The sequence below is a fragment of the Lolium perenne genome, chromosome 4 (genome assembly GCF_019359855.2).
Source record: "Lolium perenne isolate Kyuss_39 chromosome 4, Kyuss_2.0, whole genome shotgun sequence".
Classification (NCBI taxonomy): Eukaryota; Viridiplantae; Streptophyta; class Magnoliopsida; order Poales; family Poaceae; genus Lolium; species Lolium perenne.
This window is the reverse complement of record NC_067247.2, coordinates 91335949-91357333: the sequence shown is the minus strand read 5'-3', so window position 1 is coordinate 91357333 and position 21385 is coordinate 91335949. Positions and strand designations below refer to the sequence as shown.

General features: G+C 49.9%; 1 protein-coding gene across 1 annotated transcript; it reads right to left on the bottom strand.

Annotated features, from left to right (window-relative positions):
- Positions 1-3808: 3808 nt before the first annotated feature.
- LOC127346995 (uncharacterized) lies at positions 3809-20778 on the bottom strand. Its single transcript, XM_051373231.1, has 3 exons — positions 20405-20778; positions 20098-20311; positions 3809-5572 (listed from the first exon to the last, which is right to left on the bottom strand). The coding sequence occupies exons 1-3, from the start codon at positions 20776-20778 to the stop codon at positions 3809-3811; spliced, it is 2352 nt and encodes a 783-aa protein (XP_051229191.1).
- Between the last annotated feature and the right edge of the window lie 607 nt (positions 20779-21385).

Here is a 21385-nt window from a genome sequence, read left to right as displayed (position 1 = left end):
AGAACTAACACCAGAAAATTGCTCTCTCATAACAAGATTTAGTAAAGTAGGTTTAATTTCAAAGAATTCTACTATAGTAGCAGGTGGAGCAATAGGTGTGCATAAGAAATCATTATTATTTGTAGTTGTGAAGTCACACAACTTAGTTTTTTCAGGAGTACCCATTTTAACAATAGTAAATAAAGCAAACTAGATAAAGTAAATGCAAGTAAATAATTTTTGTGTGTTTTTAATATGGCAAACAAGATAGCAAATAAAGTAAAGCTAGCAACTAATTTCTTTGTGTTTTGATATAATGCAGCAAACAAAGAAGTAAATAAAATAAAGCAAGACGAAAACAAAGTAAAGAGATTGGAGGTGGAGACTCCCCTTGCAGCGTGTCTTGATCTCCCCGGCAACGGCGCCAGAAAACAGTCTTGATACGCGTACAGCACGCGTCCGTTAAGAACCCCAAGAGGAAGGTGTGATGCGTACAGCGGCAGGTTTTCCCTCAGTAAGAAACCAAGGTTTATCAAACCAGTAGGAGCCAAGAAGCACGTTGAAGGTTGATGGCGGCGGAGTGTAGTGCGGCGCAACACCAGGGATTCCGGCGCCAACATGGAACCTGCACAACACAACCAAAGTACTTTGTCCCAACGTAACAGTGAGGTTGTCAATCTCACCGGCTTGCTGTAACAAAGGATTAGATGTATAGTGTGGATGATGATGTTTGCAGAAAACAGTAGAACGAGTATTGCAGTAGATTGTATTCGATGTAAAAGAATGGACCGGGGTCCACAGTTCACTAGTGGTGTCTCTCCCATAAGAATAAGCATGTTGGGTGAACAAATTACAGTTGGACAATTGACAAATAAAGAGGGCATGACCATGCACATACATGTTATGATGAGTATTGTGAGATTTAATTGGGCATTACGACAAAGTACATAGACCGCTATCCAGCATGCATCTATGCCTAAAAAGTCCACCTTCAGGTTATCATCCGAACCCCCTCCAGTATTAAGTTGCAAAAAACAGACAATTGCATTAAGTATGGTGCGTAATGTAATCAATAAATATATCCTTAGACATAGCATTGATGTTTTATCCCTAGTGGCAACAGCACATCCACAACCTTAGAGGTTTTTGTCAATCCCCCAGATTTAATGGAGACATGAACCCACTATCGAGCATAAATACTCCCTCTTGGAGTTACAAGCAAAAACTTGGCCAGAGCCTCTACTAGCAATGGAGAGCATGCAAGATCATAAACAACACATAGACAATAGATTGATAATCAACATAGCATAGTATTTCATATTCATCGGATCCCAACAAACGCAACATGTAGCATTACAGATAGATGATCTTGATCATGTTAGGCAGCTCACAAGATCCAACAATGATAGCACAATTAGGAGAAGACGACCATCTAGCTACTTCTATGGACCCATAGTCCAGGGGTGAACTACTCACACATCACTCCGGAGGCGACCATGGCAGTGAAGAGTCCTCCGGAAGATGATTCCCCTCTCCGGCAGGGTGCCGGAGGCGATCTCTTGAATCCCCCGAGATGGGATTGGCGGCGGCGTCTCTGGAAGGTTTTCCGTATCGTGGCTCTCGGTACTGGAGTTATTCTCGACGAAGGCTTAAGTAGGCGGAAGGGTAGGTCAGGGGGCGCCACGAGGGGCCCACACCACAGGCCGGCGCGGCCAGGGCCTGGGCCGCGCCGCCCTGGTGTGTGGCTGCCTCGTCGCCCCACTTCGTTTCCTCTCCGGACTTCTGGAAGCTTCGTGGAAAAATAAGATCCTGGGCGTTGATTTCGTCCAATTCCGAGAATATTTCCTTACTAGGATTTCTGAAACCAAAAACAGCATAAAACAGCAACTGGCTCTTCGGCATCTTGTTAATAGGTTAGTGCCGGAAAATGCATAAATATGACATAAAGTATGCATAAAACATGTAGGTATCATCAATAAAAGTAGCATCGAACATAAGAAATTATCGATACGTTGGAGACGTATCACAGGCCAGCCCACTGCACCAGTATATGCCAAGCGCCCCTACGCAGTTGCGCCTTCAACACCTTCTCGGGACCCGGGAGCACGCGACCATCATCATGAGGAGGAAGCGCCGGCGCCTCAGCCGGAGGATCGCCCTTGTGAGCCTTCAGCAAGCTCACATGGAATACGTCGTGGAGGCGGGAACCCACCGGAAGCTCCAAGCGGTAGGCGAGCGTGCCGACACGCTCCAGCACACGAAAGGGCCCGACATAGCGAGGCCCCAACTTGCGCTTGGCACGCGGATCCAGCGACTACGCCGTCCTGTGAAGTAGGCGCAGCTAGACCCAATCGCCCACGGCGAACTCAGCGTCGCGATGATGAGCGTCATAGTACTTCCGCGCCAGCTGCTGTGCCTGAATAAGACGCTGGCGTGCCTTAGCTATAATCTCATCACGGGTCCGAAGCAAGTCGCCCGCAGTCTCCGAACGGGCCAAGCCCGACTCATAAGGCAGCATCCTCAGTGGTGGACGCCCATAGACCACCTCAAAGGGGGTGGCGTGCAGGGCGGAGTGGTAGGAGGTGTTGTAGCAGTACTCCGCCCATGGCAACCAGTCCACCCAAGCGCGCGGACGGTCCCCTGTAACACAACGCAAGTACATGGCAATAATCTTGTTAACCACCTCGGACTGGCCGTCTGTTTGCGGGTGGAAGTCTGTGCTCATGCAAAGCTTCACACCCGCCAGGCGAAAGAGATCGCGCCACACATGTCCCGTGAACACGGGATCCCGGCCGCTGACAATGGACGACGGAAACCCATGGAGGCGCACGATGCCGTCGAAGAAGGCCCGCGCCACGGACGCGGCTGTGTATGGATGGCCGAGCGGAATGAAGTGCGCGTACTTGGAGAAGCGGTCGACCACCGTCAGGTTGACGGACTTGCTGCCCACCTTAGGGAGGCCCTCTATGAAGTCCATGGAAATATCCGCCCACACCTGCGAGGGAACGTCCAGCGGCTGAAGCAGCCCCGCCGGACGTAACGTCTCCGTCTTGTTGCACTGGCACGTCAGACACGACCCCACCAAGTCGCGGACCAGCGCACCATCACCAGGAATGTAGAAGTCATCTCGGAGACGCTTGAGCGTCTTTTGCACACCCTCGTGGCCTGCTGAGTGCGCGAGAAGAAGGGCCTACGGACGAAGATCGTCCTGATCGGGCACGAAGATGCGGCGCCCGTGGAGAAGCAGCCCGTCGGCCATGTGCCAGGGCGCGGCGAGCTCACCCGCGTCGAGACGCTGGCGCAGCACTTGGGCATCCGTGGCGCCCACCATGGCCCGGCGGATGTCGTCGATGAAAGCGAACGACGGCCCCGAGCGGATGCACATGACCACGCCGGTGCTGTCGAGGGAGTCCGCGAGCTCCTCCGTGTCGCGGCGAGAGAGCGCGTCGGGGACCGTGTTGAGTCGGCCCGGACGGTACTCGATGGTGAAGTCGAACCCGAAGAGCTTGCTGATCCACTGGTGTTGCGAAACGGTGGAGAAGCGCTGATCAAGCAAGAACTTCAGGCTGTAATGATCCGTGCGAACCCGGAAGGTGCACCCCCACAAGTAGGGCCACCAATGGCGCACGGCCTGAACCAGCCCAATGAGCTCGCGCTCATACACCGCGAGCTTGAGATGGCGAGTGGCGAACGGCCGGCTGAAAAAGGCCAGCGGCCCCTCCCCTTGATGGAGGACTGCGCCGAACCCGATGCCGGAGGTGTCGCAGTCCACGACGAACGACAGGTCGAAGTCCGGCATCTGGAGCACGGTCCCCGTCGTGAGTGCCCGCTAAAGCACCTGGAAGGCCTCCATTGCCTCCGCGTCCCAGGCGAAGGCTTCGCGGCGCAGGAGGCGGCTCAGAGGCGCGGCGATGAGGCCAAAGTCCCGGATGTACTTCCGGTAGTAGCCCGCGAGTCCCAAGAAGCCACGAAGGGCCCGCGGTGACTGCAGCGTCGCCCACGAAGCACTGTAGATGAGAATATCATCAAAGAAAACAAGCAAAAAACGGCGTAAGTAGGGACTGAGCACGTCATTCATCAAAGCCTGGAATGTGGCCGGCACATTGGAGAGGCCGAACGGCATCAACAGGAACTCGAAGTGGCCGTGGTGTGTGCGGAAAGCCGTCTTTGGAACATCATCCGGATGCATCCGCACCTGATGGTAGCCTGAGCGCAAGTCGAGCTTGGTGAAGAAGCGCGCCCCGTGTAGCTCGTCCAAGAGCTCGTCCACGACCGGGATGGGGAACTTTTCCCTGGATGTCATGGCGTTGAGCACGCGGTAGTCGATGCAGAAGCGCCACGTGCTGTCGGGCTTGCGCACCAAGAGCACCGGCGCCGAGAAGGGTGAAGTCGAAATCCAGATGATACCCTGGGCCAACATGACCGCCACCTGACGCTCAAGCTTGTCCTTCTGCAGCTGGGGGTAGCGGTACGGCCGTACTGTGACAGGCGGCGTACTCGACATCAGGTGGATGCGGTGATCGCAGGCCCATGCCGGAGGTAGGCCCTGTGGCTCGGTGAAGATGTCGCTATGCTGTTGCAGAAGGTCGTCCAGGAGCGGATGCGTCGGGTCGAGGGCGGTAGCCATCAGCGCCAGCTGAGCCACCGGTGGCCCGGAGCTGCCGAGGCCCCTCCACTGGACGCGGCGGCCGCCCGCGCGCCAGAAGATGAGGTATAGCGCCTCGAAATCCCAGAGGATGGGACCGAGGGTGGACAGGAAGTCGATGCTGAGGATGAAGTCGTAGCAGCCGAGGTTGATGCTGACGCAGTCCACGGAGAAGTGCTCGTCGCCGATGGTGATGGGCACCTGCCGAACCACGCCCTGGCAGGCCAGGCGGTCCCCGTTGGCGACAGTGAAGCTGAGGTGCTCGTCTCCTGATGGTTGTAGTGCAAGGCGGCGCATGGCATCGCCGTCCAGGAAGTTGTGTGTCGAACCCGTGTCCACCAGCGCTGTGAGGCGCTCCCCGCTGATCGTCACCGGCAGGAGCATGGTCTTTGTCGTCTTGATGCCCGCCAATGCATGGAGGGAGACGACAAAAGCCTTTGCATCGACCGGCCCATAGGTCGTGGCGCCTGGCTCGGAAGCGGCCCCACTGTCAAGCTCCGGGGTAAGTGGCTCGCCGTCCTCGTCATCGACCGTCTCCATATAGAACAGGCGAGCGCACGTGTGACCCGGTGCGTACTGCTCGTTGCAGTTGAAGCATAGGCCCTTGCGGCGCCTCTCGAGCTGCTCGCCCGTCGTTAGGCGACGAAAGGGACGTGTAGGTGCTGCAGGGATCGTCGTAGAAGCCGGCAGTGCCGGGCGGGTCGGGGCCGGCTGGGCAGGGCGTGGCGGAGGGCGGGCTCCCCTACCCTGGAAGGACTGCTGGATGGCGAGGGTGAGTTGCTCGTACGCCCGGGCGTAGTACATGGCAGTCTGCAGGTCCTGCGGCTCGCGCATCTCCACGTCGACCCAGATGTGGTTGCGGAGGCCGCCCACAAAGAGGTCGGCGCGCTGGCGAGCGGAGACGCCGGGGGCATGGCACGGCAACGACTGGAAGCGGTCGGTGAAGTCCTGCTGACATAGGCATCCCCAATGGGCCTGCCGAAGATGGTACCCGGGGTTTACTGAAGGCCCACGAGTCGAAGAATATGAAGTTTGGAAGCCCAAGTTATATTAAGGAAAGTTAGAGTTGTATTAGGAAATATAGACTTGTAATTTTACGGGACGGGTTAGAAACCCTCCCGGACTCTGTAACTTGTGTATTACGAATCCCTCGGCTCCGCCTCCTATATAAGGGGGAGTCAAGGGACAAAGAAAGGATCGACTCATTGTTTTACGCAGCCCTAGTTTTCACAACCGTCGAGTACTTTTCGGCTGAAACCTTCGAGATCTACTTGCCCTCTACTTCTGACTAAACCCTAGTCTACAATCTGTAGGCATTGATAAGTTAATCCCTTGTCAATTGGCGCCGTCTGTGGGAATTAGAGGTGTCAAGGAGCTGATCTCGATGGCACGTTCAAGATCGTCGACTTCATCAACTGCAAGAAATGCGATGGACAGAGGTAAACAGATCGAAACTGGTCTAGTCGATATTGTCCCTCACCCGCCCTCCCGTTTGGATGCATATGCGTATCTCGAGGAGCCCATGGAGATGACGTTCGGAAAGTTCCACTTCCGCGTCGAGAAAGAAGGAGCGTATCGTCTCGAAATTCCGATCTCATCGGGATTATCAGCGGTCGATCCCGATTTTTCGGGTTCAACATCGTGAATCGAGTCAGGCGACGAGGAGATTTCATCGCCACGCTTCATCAGCACTATGGCAAGTGTAAAACTCGCCAAGATCTTCAGTGACATGTCTTTCAAGTCATCTGCGGACTCCGATATAAGCGACGACTCGAGCAACATCGACAGCTTCAACTTCATCGATAGATCCACTATTGTTGGCGAGGTCTTCACCCATCTCTATGATGGTGTCACCAAACCAGACAATGTTCAGAATCCAAAATATCATCAGATCTATGCAATTGGAGAACCAAGTCGCCCATAGGAGGAGACATCAGAGAACTTCGATGATGCGGGAAATCCGTATGTCGATCCCGCAGATCTCACGCGAGGTCTAGGAACAAAATATATCGGACCGGGAACACGAGAGATTGTGCGATTTCCGCAGGCAGTATGGGATCGAGTCGCAAGAGCCATTGATGGTACAGAGCCAATGACCATAACGGCGACACCTGAGGAGTTACAAGCGTATCAATATAGGCTCGCACGTACCAGGCAGGAGCTCGAGAAGCAGAAAATCGAGTTGGATAGGAGGCAGGAAGCAGCTTCTGCGTCAAGCTGGCGAAGAGCTAACTTAAGTCAACAATCTGGCACTTCGGGAGATAGTCACAGAGCAGCTCGAATTAGAGCGAGATCTCACCTGCAAAATATACCTGAGGCAGATAGGGAGAATCTGGTTCAAAACCTCGACATGTCCTTTATGTCGATAGACACGAGGGGGAACATTATCCCTAAGACACCAGAAGCGGGGTACATGGCGACGCAAGCCTTCATCCTCGCATCCAAGCCACCTCCCGGAGATCCCAGAGAAGCATTGTACAATATGGCCATGGTAGGAGTTGTAGCCATGGGAACGGCGTTTATAAATTCGCCTCCCGAAGGATCAGCAAGGCAAAATAGTCCACGATCTACGGCAGCAGCACCAGGTCCCAAGAGAACAAGTGGATCAAGAGACACAGCAACTCAATCACGGGTAGACAGAGCACGACAAAATAGAAGGGAACATCGGCATTCCCCGGAAATAGATGAAGAGGATATGTGTGGGCTACCGTGCTTTACAAGGAGGGTCCGGAAAACTCGAGTTCCTTCAGGGTTTAAATTACCCGATAATTTCAAAAAATTCGATGGCCTGCAAAATCCCGAGGATTGGCTAGTTGATTATCTCGAGACGGTGCAGCTGATAGGCGGAACCAGAGCAACAGCCATGCAGAGCATTCAAGTACACCTGAGTGGAGCCGCACGATCTTGGATAAAGAAGCTTCCTTCAGGTTCCATCGACAGCTGGGACAGTTTTCAGGAGGTATTTGTTAAGAATTTCCGATCCACCTGCAAAAAACCCGCATCACTAGAAGAGTTGAGATCGTGTCGACAAAAGCATGATGAATCAATGAGAAAGTACATCCAGAGGTGGAACATCATTAAAAACTCGGCAGAGAACATATCTGACGAGAGAGCAATAGATGCGTTCGTGGCAGGAATTCGAAGAGGAGATTTTGTCAAAAACTTGGGGAGAACCAACCCAAGGACAGTATCAGCATTAATGGAGATAGCAAACAGGTGGGTAGATGGAGAAGATGATGTTCACAATAAGCGGCATAGGTCTCCGGAGGAGGACCGTAGTCGAAATTTTCAAAATAGACGACGATTTCCACGGCAGTTCTCGAGTTATGATGCTCCTAGCCAAATATCGGTTAGTTTCCGAGGAAGCACTGGAGGAAACAATAGAGATGAATATCAAAGGAGTAGCAAGCAGCGAGGCGACAATAGAGATGACTCCCGGAATAACAGGCAAAATAGTGGACCAAGGTTCCAGAGACCATATGTATCTCCCGAGGATATGATGAACGGGCCCTGTCAGATGCATTTCTATCTCGACAATAATGGCAAGAGGCAGTCAGGACATCTGCAGAAGGACTGTCGAAATTTTCAAGCAATGTTGAGGTTTGCGGGGCAAGCCAATGGTCAAGCAACAAATAGAAATCTCCACGGGCCCAGGAGTGAGATCCACCTTCCACCTCCTCCCACAATTACGGACGAAAATCGGCACCATCTCAGAATAGCGGCAGCACCACACCCACCTCCATATATCGACACCAACGCCAACAGTGCGGTCTCAATGATTCAGAAAGCTAGGCCGTCTAACAGGGATCAGAAAGTAATCTCGCGTCAAGTGTTCATGGCAGAGAAGATGCCTCCACCAATGACCGAGTACCTAAATTGGTCGGGACAGGACATTGGCTTCACAATAGCGGATCACCCGCAGCAAGTTCCTTGACTAGGGCAGTCAGCACTTATCTTACCAGCGGTGATAGCAGGATTCGACGTATCTCGAGTATTCATAGATGGAGGCAGCAGTCTAAACCTTATGTATGCAGATACACTAAGGAAGATGAACATATCCCTAGCAAACCTAAAACCAACTGATGCACGTTTTCATGGTATCACGCCAGAGAAGCCAAGTTATCCGCTGGGGAAGATCAATCTCGACGTTCAGTTTGGAACCCGAGAAAAATATAGGATAGAGAGGCTGGAGTTTGAAGTTGTGGATTTCCCGTCGCAATATCACACCTTGTTGGGACGACCAGCGTATGCCAGGTTTATGGCGGTACCGCACTACACGTACCTGTTGTGGAGGTTACCTGGACCTAAGGGACCAATTACAGTCAAAGGAAGTTTCGCGTTAGCTGATAAATGCGACAAGGATTTTCATCGACTGTCAGAAACCTTCGGGATGCAAGCAGAATATATGGCGTCAAGCCGTCAAGGCTAACAACTGATTATGATGTGTTGCCAGATGTAGGAAGGCCACTCAGGGAGCCAACCTTTAACACTACCAAGGATTCTAAGGAGGTGCAGATTCACCCGACAGACCCAAAGAAAACGACATCCATTGCAGCAGACATGGACCTTGCATAGGAAAGCGCGCTCATCGAGTTCCTCCGTGAGCACTGGAAAATCTTCGCATAGTATCCAGCTGACATGCCAGGATTACCCAGGGAACTTGTCGAGCACCACCTAAACGTGGATCCAATAGCGAGACCAATTAAACAACCTTTGCGGCGTTTTTCGGAATCAAACCGCAAAGCCATGCTGTCAGAGATTGATCGACTCAGAGAAGCTGGTTTTATCAAAGAGCTACATACAGAGGCCACGTGGGTGGCTAACCCAGTGCTGGTCCCGAAGAAAAACACGAAAGTCCTTCGCATGTGTGTCGACTTTACGTGTCTCAATAAACACTGTCCAAAGGATCACTTTCCCCTCCCAAGGATCGATCAAATTATCGACTCCACGACAGGATGTTAACGTCTTTCCTTCCTAGACGCATACTCTGGTTATAACCAGATCAGACTAAAAGAGGATGATGAGATCAAGACAGCGTTCATAACACCTTATGGCGTGTTTTGTTACAAAACAATGCCTTTTGGTTTGAAAAACGCGGGAGCAACATATCAGCGGATGATGCAGAAGTGTCTTGCAACACAGATTGGCAAAAACGTACGAGTGTACATTGACGATGTCGTTATAACAACAAAGAAGGGGTCAACGTTGATCGAGGATTTGAAGGAAACTTTCGACAACATTGAAAAGTTCTGTCTCAAGCTGAACCCGACAAAGTGTTCTTTCGGCGTCCCTGCGGGAGAACTTCTCGGTTTCCTAGTTTCAGCAAGAGGAATCAAAGCCAATCCAGAGAAAAGTCAAGCTATCGTAACAATGATGAAGCCAACAAAGTTGAAAGAAATACAACAATTAACTGGGCGAGTCGCAGCTTTAAGCAGATTCGTCGCCAAACTAGGAGAAAAGGCGTTGCCGTTCTACGCCCTGATCAAGCAAGGAGAGAAGTTTCAATGGAACGAAGAAGCAGACAGAGCTTTCGAGGATCTCAAACGCGCAGTTTCGACACCACCAATCCTGGTGGCGCCTAAGGAGAAGGAACCCCTCTTGTTATACATCGCAGCCACGCCTCAGGTGGCAGCACAACACTTGTAGTCGAAAGAGAGGAAGAAGGAAAACTCCATGGAGTGCAGAGGCAGGTATATTTAATCAGTGAAGTTTTATCGCCTTCAAAACAGCGGTATCCGCAGTACCAAAAGCTAGCATATGGAGTGTTTACAACCGCAAGAAAATTGCGGCACTATTTTTCGGCGCATCCGATAATAGTGGTCAATGAGCCGCCTTTATCCAATATATTAAACAATCCAGAGGCTACGGGTCGTGTCTACCTGTGGGGAATAGAGCGTTCCCCTCGGGACATCACGTACGAAAAAAGAAAAGCAATAAAGTCGCAAATTTTACCTGACTTCATCGCAGAGTGGATGGAGCTACAAAATACGGGACCCCCGGATTTATCGAGAACCTGGACTATGAACTTCGACGGGTCCAAGAGATTAGAGGGAGCTGGAGCAGGCGTGATACTGATATCACCTCAAGGCGACAAACTGAAGTATGTCTTACGGATGACATTTCCAAACGCGTCCAACAATGAGGCAGAATACGAAGCTCTTATACAGGGATGAAGATGGTGAAGGCTTGTGGCGCAACTCGATTGAAAATCTTCGGCGACTCACAATTGGTGGCTCAGCAAGTCATGAATCAATGTGATGCAGTTAATGATAGTATGATAGCGTACAAGGAAGTGTACAACGAGCTAGAGAAGCTGTTTGACGGGTGCGAGGTAAATCATATTAGCAGGCTCAGCAATGACGAAGCCGATGTTCTTGCAAACATTGGGTCGCAGTGCCTCGCGATTCCACCAGGCGTGTTCTGGGAGGAGATAGCCGAGAGATCTACAAAGCCGAAGAAACCACAGAAGAAGAAGAAGAAGGATGAGAAACCCTCGGGGGCTAAAATAGCAGCACTGGAAGAAGAAGAGGAACCAGAAGTAGTAATGATGGTACAAACTCCATGGATGCAAGCATACATATCATACATCCTCAGGAAAGAAATACCCGACGATCCAGTTGAAGCAAGGCGAGTTATCAGACGTTCTAAAGCCTTTACTGTGGTCAAAGGGGAGTTTTACAAACGAAGTATTTCGGGAGTGTTACAAAGGTGTGTCACACCCGAAGAAGGAAGGCTCATTCTGAAGGATGTACACGAAGGAATATGTGATCATCACGCAAGCAGCCGAGCTATAGCAGCCAAGGTTTTTAAAGCAGGATTTTATTGGTTGACATCAATCGAGGATGCGAAAGATATAGTTCGTACTTGCGACGCGTGCCAAAGATTTGCCGCAAAACCTCATTCTCCGGCAGCAGAATTGATGCCAATACCGCTGTCTTGGCCCTTTGCTCGGTGGGGTCTCGATATGGTGGGAAAATTACATAAAGCCTCGCCAGGAGGATACGAGTACATGCTCATCGCTATCGACAAATTCACAAAGTGGATAGAAGCAAAGCCGATAAATTCACCAGATGGAGCGTCTGCAATCAAGTTCGTGAAAAGTACCGTCTTTCGGTTTGGAGTACCTCATAGAATCGTCACGGACAATGGAAGTAATTTCACATCCAAGGAATTCAAGGCATATTGTGCAGAGGTAGGCATCAAACTACACTTTGCATCAGTTGCGCACCCGCAGACCAATGGTCAAGTCGAGAAAGCCAATGGTATCATCTGCAATGGTATCAAGAAACACCTGCTAGCACCATTGGAAAAAGCTCGACATACTTGGCCAGAGGATTTTCCCAGTGTGTTATGGAGTATTCGAACAACACCAAATACAGCGACACAGGAAACTCCATTTTTCCTGGTCCATGGAGCTGAGGCAGTATTGCCGATAGAAATAGAACATGATTCTACGAGAGTCATGGAGTATGACGAAGAAGCTTCAAGAAAAGCATTGGAGGATGATGTCGACACACTTGATGAAGCTCGAGACGAAGCGTTATCACGAGTCACTAAGTACCAGCAAGACCTGAAAAACTACCACAGTCGACCTTTGCGACCAAGATCCTTTCAGGTAGGAGACCTGGTTCTTCGGCTTAGACAAAAAAGCCATGAAAAACTCGAGCCGCCGTGGCTTGACCCTTACATCATCACAAAAGTAATTGAAGGAGGAGCATACAGGATAAAGGACAAGAAGACAGGGATTGCGGAGCCAAATCCTTGGAACGTGGCGCAGCTCAGGCGTTTTTACGCCTGAAGTCGAAATATAGTCCTCTTTGTAAACACACAATGTACTGAACGCCCGCGAGTTTTCAGACGCACTCTTTTCCTTTCAGGGCACCTAGTGGGGCTGAAAGGTTTTTAATGAGGCGGGCTCGCGGTGCTGCAATATAGTAAAAGATATTGATGATATACATCTTTTTCGTCGATAGACTCGGGGGCTCATAACCCGCGGTAACAAAATATATATGAACTCCCGCAAAATAGTAAATTCATCATGGCGTAAAAATAGTTTGAGCACCGGCCAAAGGCTCGGGGGCTTTGCAATACAGATTATACTTACAATACACACAACCTCATCATCAAGAAAAAATTGACAAAGAGAAATAAACTTTCAGTTGCTACCTAGTATATCATCTATGTTTATATTTTCGTTATTTGCAGCACCAGTCCTATGTTCAGCATAGCTACCCTTCACAAAGAATTCAGCATCCATCCGAAGAAGCTCGTCCATCATCTCTTCTACTATAGGGGTTACAGTGTCGTTGATTTTGTCGATGTTCCTCTTCCGCTTCGCCTGCCTGGCCAGACACTTGGTGGCAATTTGAGTTAGGTCTAACTTCGGGTAGCAGATCTGTATCATAATCATGGCAAACCTTGCCCCAGCAGATAGTTGAGCTCGCACAAATTCATGAATTCGAGGGGCATCTCGGAATTTCTCCATCAAAGCAGGAAGTGTTTCTGGTATTTTGTTGCGTGGAAACATGGTACTATAAACCAAAGATAATGTCCTTGTGCAGAAGTCGAGAAAATCGCGGACCTGACTCGCGCGATCTTGAAATCTGACGATTTGGCGAGTACGCTCAGGTGTAACCCAGAAATTATAACCATGCTCCAGGGCAAGCTTCAGAAGCACATTGGTTCGGGATTCAACACGCTGATCTTCGGCAGCAGTATCCAAAAAAGAACCTGTTTCAGCGGAGGCGTCAGCGAGGAATAAAAGATAGTAAGAATACAATAAAGTATGACCAAGTTTACGAAGCGTACCCGTCATATCCAAGCTAGACTCGTTCATCAGTCGAAGCATATAATTTTCGCGGGAAGCAGCTTCAGCAACCGCAGCCTCCTTCAATGCTATGGCTTCTCGAGCTTGTTGAAAAGCAAGTTTTTCCTTGTCCGATGATCTTTGAGATTGTTCCATCATCACAAGAGCTTGCTTTTTCATCAACTGCAATTGAACAAGACACTCGACAGCAGAGGACTTTTTCGAACAAGACGCAGCGGGCAAAGCAGCCGAGGAATGAGGCCCAGTGGTATAGTTGTCAAAAATCAACTGAAGAGAAATATTTCGATATCAATAACTCGGCAACATATCTTTTCATTAATAAGGTCAGATATTTACACGGCTATGACAAAAGAAGGTTCCTAGTGAACTAATGGGGCAGTTGTCGCCAAAGCTACTATGGCGACAGCATCAAAAGAGAAGCAAAACAAAAAAGAGACAAGGTGGTCTACTTGACCTCCGGCTTCGATGAACTAGGAGCTGGAGTTGGTTTGCATCCGAGGAAGGCGAGGATTTTCTTTGAGTTTGGCTTGGCAGCCTTAATCATAGACTGCCACCTCTTCATCTCCATCTTCTTCACATCGCCAACTTTCGCCCAATCAATATTTTGTTGGCTGTCAGCAACCAAGGCGATGGTGCCTTCAACACCAATCTTCAAGCCTTCTTGTCGGAGATTGAGCCCAAGATCTTCTTGAGAATTGAAGCACTCGGCGAGAGCAGTAAAAGTCTCGGGTTCTTCTTTCTTCGCGAAGAAGTAGGGAAAAAGCTTTGACATACCTGCTTTAGCGTCAGCAGGGCCTTGGCGTGCCTCATCTCCATGAATCTCAAGGAGGGAGAGCGTGTCGAGAAGGTGACCGCCTTCAGGATTTTCTAGATCAAAATCTTGATGCGTTTTCCCTAAACAAGTAAAAGGAAGCTTGTCAAAAAAGCACGCCAGGAAAAATATGATGACCCGAATAAATAACAATGATTTGAGTACTTACTAACAAAACGTCGGCTCTGCGACTCCAAGCGACTAAGGATTTCTTTTTCACGAGCAGACTGCTGAGCTATGTTTTCACTTAAAGAAGTTTCCGCGTCGTGAAGTCTTTTTCGAAGATCTTCGACAGTGGCATCATCTGATTCAGCTTTGTTGCAAGCTTTTTCGCTTTGCTCCAACTCGAGAGCAAGACCAGTAGCACGTTTGTTAGCTTCAGCAAGAGTGTCTGGCAAAACAAACGACAGTAAAATGTCATGACAAAATAATGAAGGAGAATATATTCAGCAGAAGAGGCAGGAAAAATAGTACCTTCAAGCTTCTTTGCATGGTCACGGTACCCGATGAATTGGATACCGAGACGGATAAATTCCTTCATCAGAGGCTGAAAAGAAAACCAAAGAAAGAGAAATCAATATAGGAAGCAAAAGCTCAACAACAACAAGCAAAAACCAAAGGGGAGTCGAAAAACACTGAAATGTTCGGAACATAACAGAAGAGGGGAAAACTTACATCATCCATCAAAGGAGTCGAGGAACCACCAATCACCAGGGTAGGCTCCTTGACTGGCTCGACCCTAGCTCTCTTTGGTGAAGAGGCACGGGGGCTCGCAACTGGAGTTGGGTGCTCTATGTCTTGCTGAGGAGGCGAGGTTTCATCCCCATCAGGTTGAGCTTCGGAGACAACTAAAGTACGAGACGTACTCGTTCGAGCAGTCGCGTCAATAGGTGGATTTTCATCCTCGTCACCACTACAACAAATAAGGCGACAATATAAGAAACAACATAGACAAAATATTGGAGCAAGCAACAAAAAGTAACAAAAACTTACGAGCTGACAAGGGCATCTTCATAAGGGTTGAAAGTTGTCCCTTCTTCATCGGGAACAACCTCCAATACACTCGATAGCAGAGGACTTTTTCGAACAAGACGCAGCGGGCAAAGCAGCCGAGGAATGAGGCCCAGTGGTATAGTTGTCAAAAATCAACTGAAGAGAAATATTTCGATATCAATAACTCGGCAACATATATTTTCATTAATAAGGTCAGATATTGACACGGCTATTACAAAAGAAGGTTCCTAGTGAACTAATGGGGCAGTTGTCGCCAAAGCTACTATGGCGACATCATCAAAAGAGAAGCAAAACAAAAAAGAGACAAGGTGGTCTACTTGACCTCCGGCTTCGATGAACTAGGAGCTGGAGTTGGTTTGCATCCGAGGAAGGCGAGAATTTTCTTTGCGTTTGGCTTGGCAGCCTTAATCAAAGACTGCCACCTCTTCGTCTCCATCTTCTTCACATCGCCAACTTTCGCCCAGTCAATATTTTGTTGGCTGTCAGCAACCAAGGCGATGGTGCCTTCAACACCAATCTTCAAGCCTTCTTGTCGGAGATTGAGCCCAAGATCTTCTTGAGAATTGAAGCACTCGGCGAGAGCAGTAAAAGTCTCGGGTTCTTCTTTCTTCGCGAAGAAGTAGGGAAAAAGCTTCGACAGACCTGCTTTAGCGTCAGCAGGGCCTTGGCGTGCCTCATCTCCATGAATCTCAAGGAGGGAGAGCGTGTCGAGAAGGTGACCGCCTTCAGGATTTTCTAGATCAAAATCCTGATGCGTTTTCCCTACACAAGTAAAAGGAAGCTTGTCAAAAAAGCGCGCCAGGAAAAATATGATGACACGAATAAATAACAATGATTTGAGTACTTACTAACAAAACGTCGGCTCTGCGACTCCAAGCGACTAAGGATTTCTTTTTCACGAGCAGACTGCTGAGCTATGTTTTCACTTAAAGAAGTTTCCGTGTCGTGAAGTCTTTTTCGAAGATCTTCGACAGCGGCAGCGTCTGATTCAGCTTTCTTGCGAGCTTTTTCGCTTTGCTCCAACTCGAGAGCAAGAGCAGTAGCACGTTTGTTAGCTTCCGCAAGAGTGTCTAGCAAAACAGACGACAGTAAAATGTAATGACAAAATAATGAAGGAGAATATATTCAGCAGAAGAGGCAGGAAAAATAGTACCTTCAAGCTTCTTCGCATGGTCACGGTACCCGATGAATTGGGTACCGAGACGGATAGATTCCTTCATCAGAGGCTGAAAAGAAAACCAAAGAAAGAGAAATCAATATAGGAAGCGAAAGTTTGACAGCAACAAGCAAAAACCAAAGGGGATTCGAAAAACACTGAAATGTTCGGAACATAAAAGAAGAGGGGAAAACTTACATCATCCATCGAAGGAGATGAGGAACCACCAATCACCAGGGTAGGCTCCTTGACTAGCTCGACCCTAGCTCTCTTTGGTGAAGAGGCACGGGGGCTCGCAACTGGAGTTGGGTGCTCTATGTCTTGCTGAGGAGGCGAGGTTTCATCCCCATCAGGTTGAGCTTCGGAGACAACTAAAGTACGAGACGTACTCGTTCGAGCAGTCGCGTCAATAGGTGGATTTTCATCCTCGTCACCACTACAAAAAATAAGGCGACAATATAAGAAACAACATAGACAAAATATTGGAGCAAGCAACAAAAAGTAACAAAAACTTACGAGCTGACAAGGGCATCTTCATAAGGGTTGAAAGTTGTCCCTTCTTCATCGGGAACAACTTCTTCGGCAGGAGGTGCGCCGGATTTGGAGGTGCCGGAATCGGAAACTTCGTCCCTTTTTATCTTGTTCCTTGGATAAATAGCTGAGTGGAGGGAGTGTGTCGATACGGTAGCCTCGGAGTCAACTTCTTTTTCAGAGGAAGCCGCGGATTTTTGAGAACCCGCGATTTCACTCTCAGGGCGAGAAGTACCCTGGTTGTCGTCGGTGACAACAGCCTGTTCTTCGACTTCCCCACCCTCAGGAAGAGGAGGAAGAGAAGCTAGAACTGGATGATTCTATAAAGACAAGGTATGTCGACAAGAAGTTACGTAATGGATGCCAACAAAATAGTAGTCGACAAATATTTAAAAAGTCGAGAGGGCAAAATAATAGTCGAAAAATTACCTCGGGGAGGGCGTTGGCGCCACTATATGGCTCCACGCGGCAAGAGGATGGAATAGCATCTTTCTTGCTGAGCGATGAAATTCTTCGGATGAGCTTCTCCAAGTCCTTTACAGGAAGGTCTTTGGAGAGCCTGTCGGCATCTTCTTCGCCAGCATACATCCAAAGGGGATTTTTGCGAGCTTGTAACGGCTGCACTCTAATCCTAAGGAAGTATGCCGTAATCTGGATACCCGACAACTCCTTGCCACGGGTGTTTTGAAGCTTGTGGATACGGGACATCAGTGCTTCTGTCGCTGTTTTTTCTTCTTCGGTGGCTTCAGCGTCCCAGGATCGGCGGCGAAAAATCTTGGCACCTCCGTCGAAAGGAGCTATGTTGTACCCCACCGAGTCGGAGCTTTCTTCGTGCACATAGAGCCATATTTTGCGCTACCCTTGGACGGAATCAGGGAATTTGACGTCAAAATACTCGACGTCAGGGCGAACGCAAATAACAACACCGCCTATGTTGTAGTCGATGTTGTGGGAGCCATTGCGGCGGAGGCAGAAGATGCGCTTCCACAGAGCCCAATTAGGATGGACTCCAAGGAAGCACTCGCAGAGGGTAATGAAAATAGAGACATGGAGGATGGAATTGGGAGTCAGCTGATGCAGCTGCAACCCGTAAACGAAGAGAAGACCGCGGAGGAAATCGTGAATAGGGGTAGAGAGGCCGCGAATAAGATGGTCAACAAAACTGACCCGATACTCGATAGGAGGCGATGGATAGCTTTCTTTGCTGGGGAAGCGTAGCGCCTCCTTCTTCTTCATTAACCCGAGCTTCTTCATCAGGTTCAGGTCTTGGTTCGAAATCTTGGATCTCTCCCACTCCAGATCTTCCACCGCCATCTTTGACTCAGGAGTGATGTGCCTGGTGAGCCGTGCGCGTGGTGGCATCAACAATGGCGTAGGCGTGAGTGCGAGTGTGGTTGAGCTCAGGAAGTGTTGGGCGCAATGGGGAATTTTTGAGAGGAGAGCAGAGTAGCGACGCAAGCGAAAAGATGAACGGAGGAAGAAGAAGACCTTATATAGGGATTTGGCGAATCGACGCACCGTTGGATGGAATAATTTTGCGATGGATGCTGTACACGTGGCTAAAGGGTAAAAGTGTATTTTGACTGTGAAGGAACGGAACAGGCGCTACAGTGCATGCGCCAGAAAAAGCGGAGTACGTGTGTCCCCCACTTGCACGACGTGTCAAATTGATGAGGGTTTTGGGCCCGCAAGACAGAGAGAGAGCAGTGCTCGCGTCTTCTAGATACAGTGATCGTGGCTATCGTCAGTAATGATGTCACCTTGCCAAAGAGAAAAACTAGGCTGTGAAGATTAATGAAATTGGCGACAGCAAGAGACGATTGATAATCTCGAGAGCTTTTGACCAAATACAAGTTTCTGATCAAATGCTCGGGGGCTACTCTGGGAAAAAGAAAAACTCGAGTATGACAAAATAGAAATGGCGAGAGCCTATGATCAAAAGCAAGCATTTGTTCATAGCCTCGGGGGCTACTCCCATCGGGAGCGCTGGTCGCGCACCCAATAGAAATAAAAAGCTCGAGAAAGAATGACAATATAGCGACATAAGGCGTTAAAATGTTGAGCCTACAACCAAGCACAAGTCCTTGGCTGTAGCCTCGGGGGCTACTCCCATCGGGAACGCTGTTCGCGTGCTCGATGAAATTATAAAAAGTATAGTGAGCATATTTCGAGTTATACAAATAACTCTACATATACTCCCATCGGGAGGACAAGATAAGTCATCCGTTGACTCAATAAAATGTGCTATTCCAACAGCCGAAAAAGCACTCGACAATATATTCTCAGAGCGCCAAAGCTGCGAATAATCTCTGAATGCCGCAAAACACTGCCAAGGTAAGACCCCAGATCCGTTCTGAGCGGCGTGGCACCGTCTCTGACGTCGGTTTGCTACTTTTTTCCGTATCAACAGATACGAAGAAAAATCCTAACGGACGCGTTAGGTACCCGATAAAACATGACTGGGACTCGACAGATGGTAAGACCTTAAGCGGCACCTGTCGAGTTAACACCAGTATCCCGAGATCATGTCCAGGGACGTGATCTTGAAGTAGGTTTTTGCGGATTGCCACTAGAGCAGTTAACTAGTACCTGATCCGTCAGATGAACTAGCCCCAACTACCATTATCCCTGTACAATATATAATTCCGTATCCAAAGATATGTGATAAATTTGACAGAGTTATTGGATGATTATAAAGTTGGAGAATTTCCCTGATTCTTCGATTCAAGCAAAATCTCGGGGGCTACTGACATAGGCATCCCCAATGGGCCTGCCGAAGATGGTACCCGGGGTTTACTGAAGGCCCACGAGTCGAAGAATATGAAGTTTGGAAGCCCAAGTTATATTAAGGAAAGTTATAGTTGTATTAGGAAATATAGACTTGTAGTTTTACGGGACGGGTTAGAAACCCTCCCGGACTCTGTAACTTGTGTATTACGAATCCCTCGGCTCCGCCTCCTATATAAGGGGGAGTCGAGGGACAAAGAAAGGATCGACTCATTGTTTTACGCAACCCTAGTTTTCACAACCGTCGAGTACTTTTCGGCTGAAACCTTCGAGATCTACTTGCCCTCTACTTCCGACTAAACCCTAGTCTACAATCTGTAGGCATTGATAAGTTAATCCCTTGTCACCTGCATGGACGAGGTGAACTGCAGACGCCCCAGCTCGGCGAGGCGACTCCCGCGTACCGGGGGTCCGAACCGGAGGAGGCACAGGTCGCGGAAGCGCTCCCACGGCGGCATCCCGCCTTCGTCCTGCTCGAGGGCGTAGTACCACGTCTGGGCGGCTCCACGGAGGTGGTAGGAGGCGATCCAGGTGTGGTCGAACGCCAGTGTCCGCTGCCCCCTAAAGAATTGCTCGCACAGGTTGAGCCAGTTGAGAGGGTCGGTGGCGCCATCATAGGTGGTGAACTCCAACTTGGTGTAGCGTGGTGGCTACTGGGCGGCCGACGCGGTGACGAAGGTCGTGGCCAGCGCGGTAGAGGGCGAGTAGACAGCGCTGCCCCCCGCATGGGGATTGCCGTAGCCGCTGAAGCCACCGACGTGAGAGGGCGCAGCGTACGCTGCCAGTGGAGGCACGGTCGGCTGGGCAGGGGCAGGTGTGAAGACCGGCGCGTCCACCCATGAGGGCCGCTGAGATGGCGACGCCGGCCACTTGATGTTGGTGATGGGAACGCCCTGGTTTGCGGCCGGGGCCGGTGGAGGCGACGCGTGAGGCGCGAGCGGGGGTGGCGACGGTGGCGGCGGAGCGGACACGACGGCCAGCAGCCCGTGCGTGACCTGCAGGAACGTCCGCATGTTGGCCATCGCCATGACGAGGTCGCGGACGACCGCGGACAGTTCCACCGGAGAGAGGACGGGGGCGGCTCGGCGCTCGGTGCCACGTGCGCGGCGGCGGTGGAGGCCGACTGCGTCTCGGAGGTGGCAGCGATGGTGGCGGAGGGCTGGCCCAACGACATGATCGCAACCGAGGAATCTGATACCAAATTGGTAGAGGCTAGGGTTCTACCAGAACGGGGGCGTAGATTGTAGGGGTGGAAGTGCTGCGGGCGAGAGGGAGAGAGGCGGCGCCGGCGGCAGGGCGCCACCGCGAGAGCTTGGGGAGGCGGTGGCTAGGGTTTGGGGCGGCACGGGCAGGAGAAGGCCGACTCCTCTGGGAGTCGGCAATAATGAGATTGATTATTGCTTGATCGAAATAGTCTGATTACATCTGCTTATATAATAGAATAACTGGGCTAAGCCCTTAATTTGGCCCACTATTTGGGCCCCTTCCTAGAATAGGAGATACCGACCATAACATCAGTACATGTTATGACTAGGAAGAAGTAATACGTGAGTCTGCTGCTCATACTTATCCAATGATGAAAATTTGGTCCTATCATACTAATTAATTAGGAAGGCTCACTTTCTAAATACTAAA

Coding starts and splice junctions, on each gene's coding strand:
- LOC127346995 (XM_051373231.1), bottom strand. CDS start 20,778: ATGGCGATGGCCAACATGCGGACGTTCCTGCAGGTCACGCACGGGCTG. Junction 20,312..20,404: donor GTCACCGCGTCGGCCGCCCA/GTAGCCACCACG, acceptor GCAATTCTTTAG/GGGGCAGCGGACACTGGCGT. Junction 5,573..20,097: donor AGTTCACCTCGTCCATGCAG/GTGACAAGGGAT, acceptor CTATGTCAGCAG/GACTTCACCGACCGCTTCCA.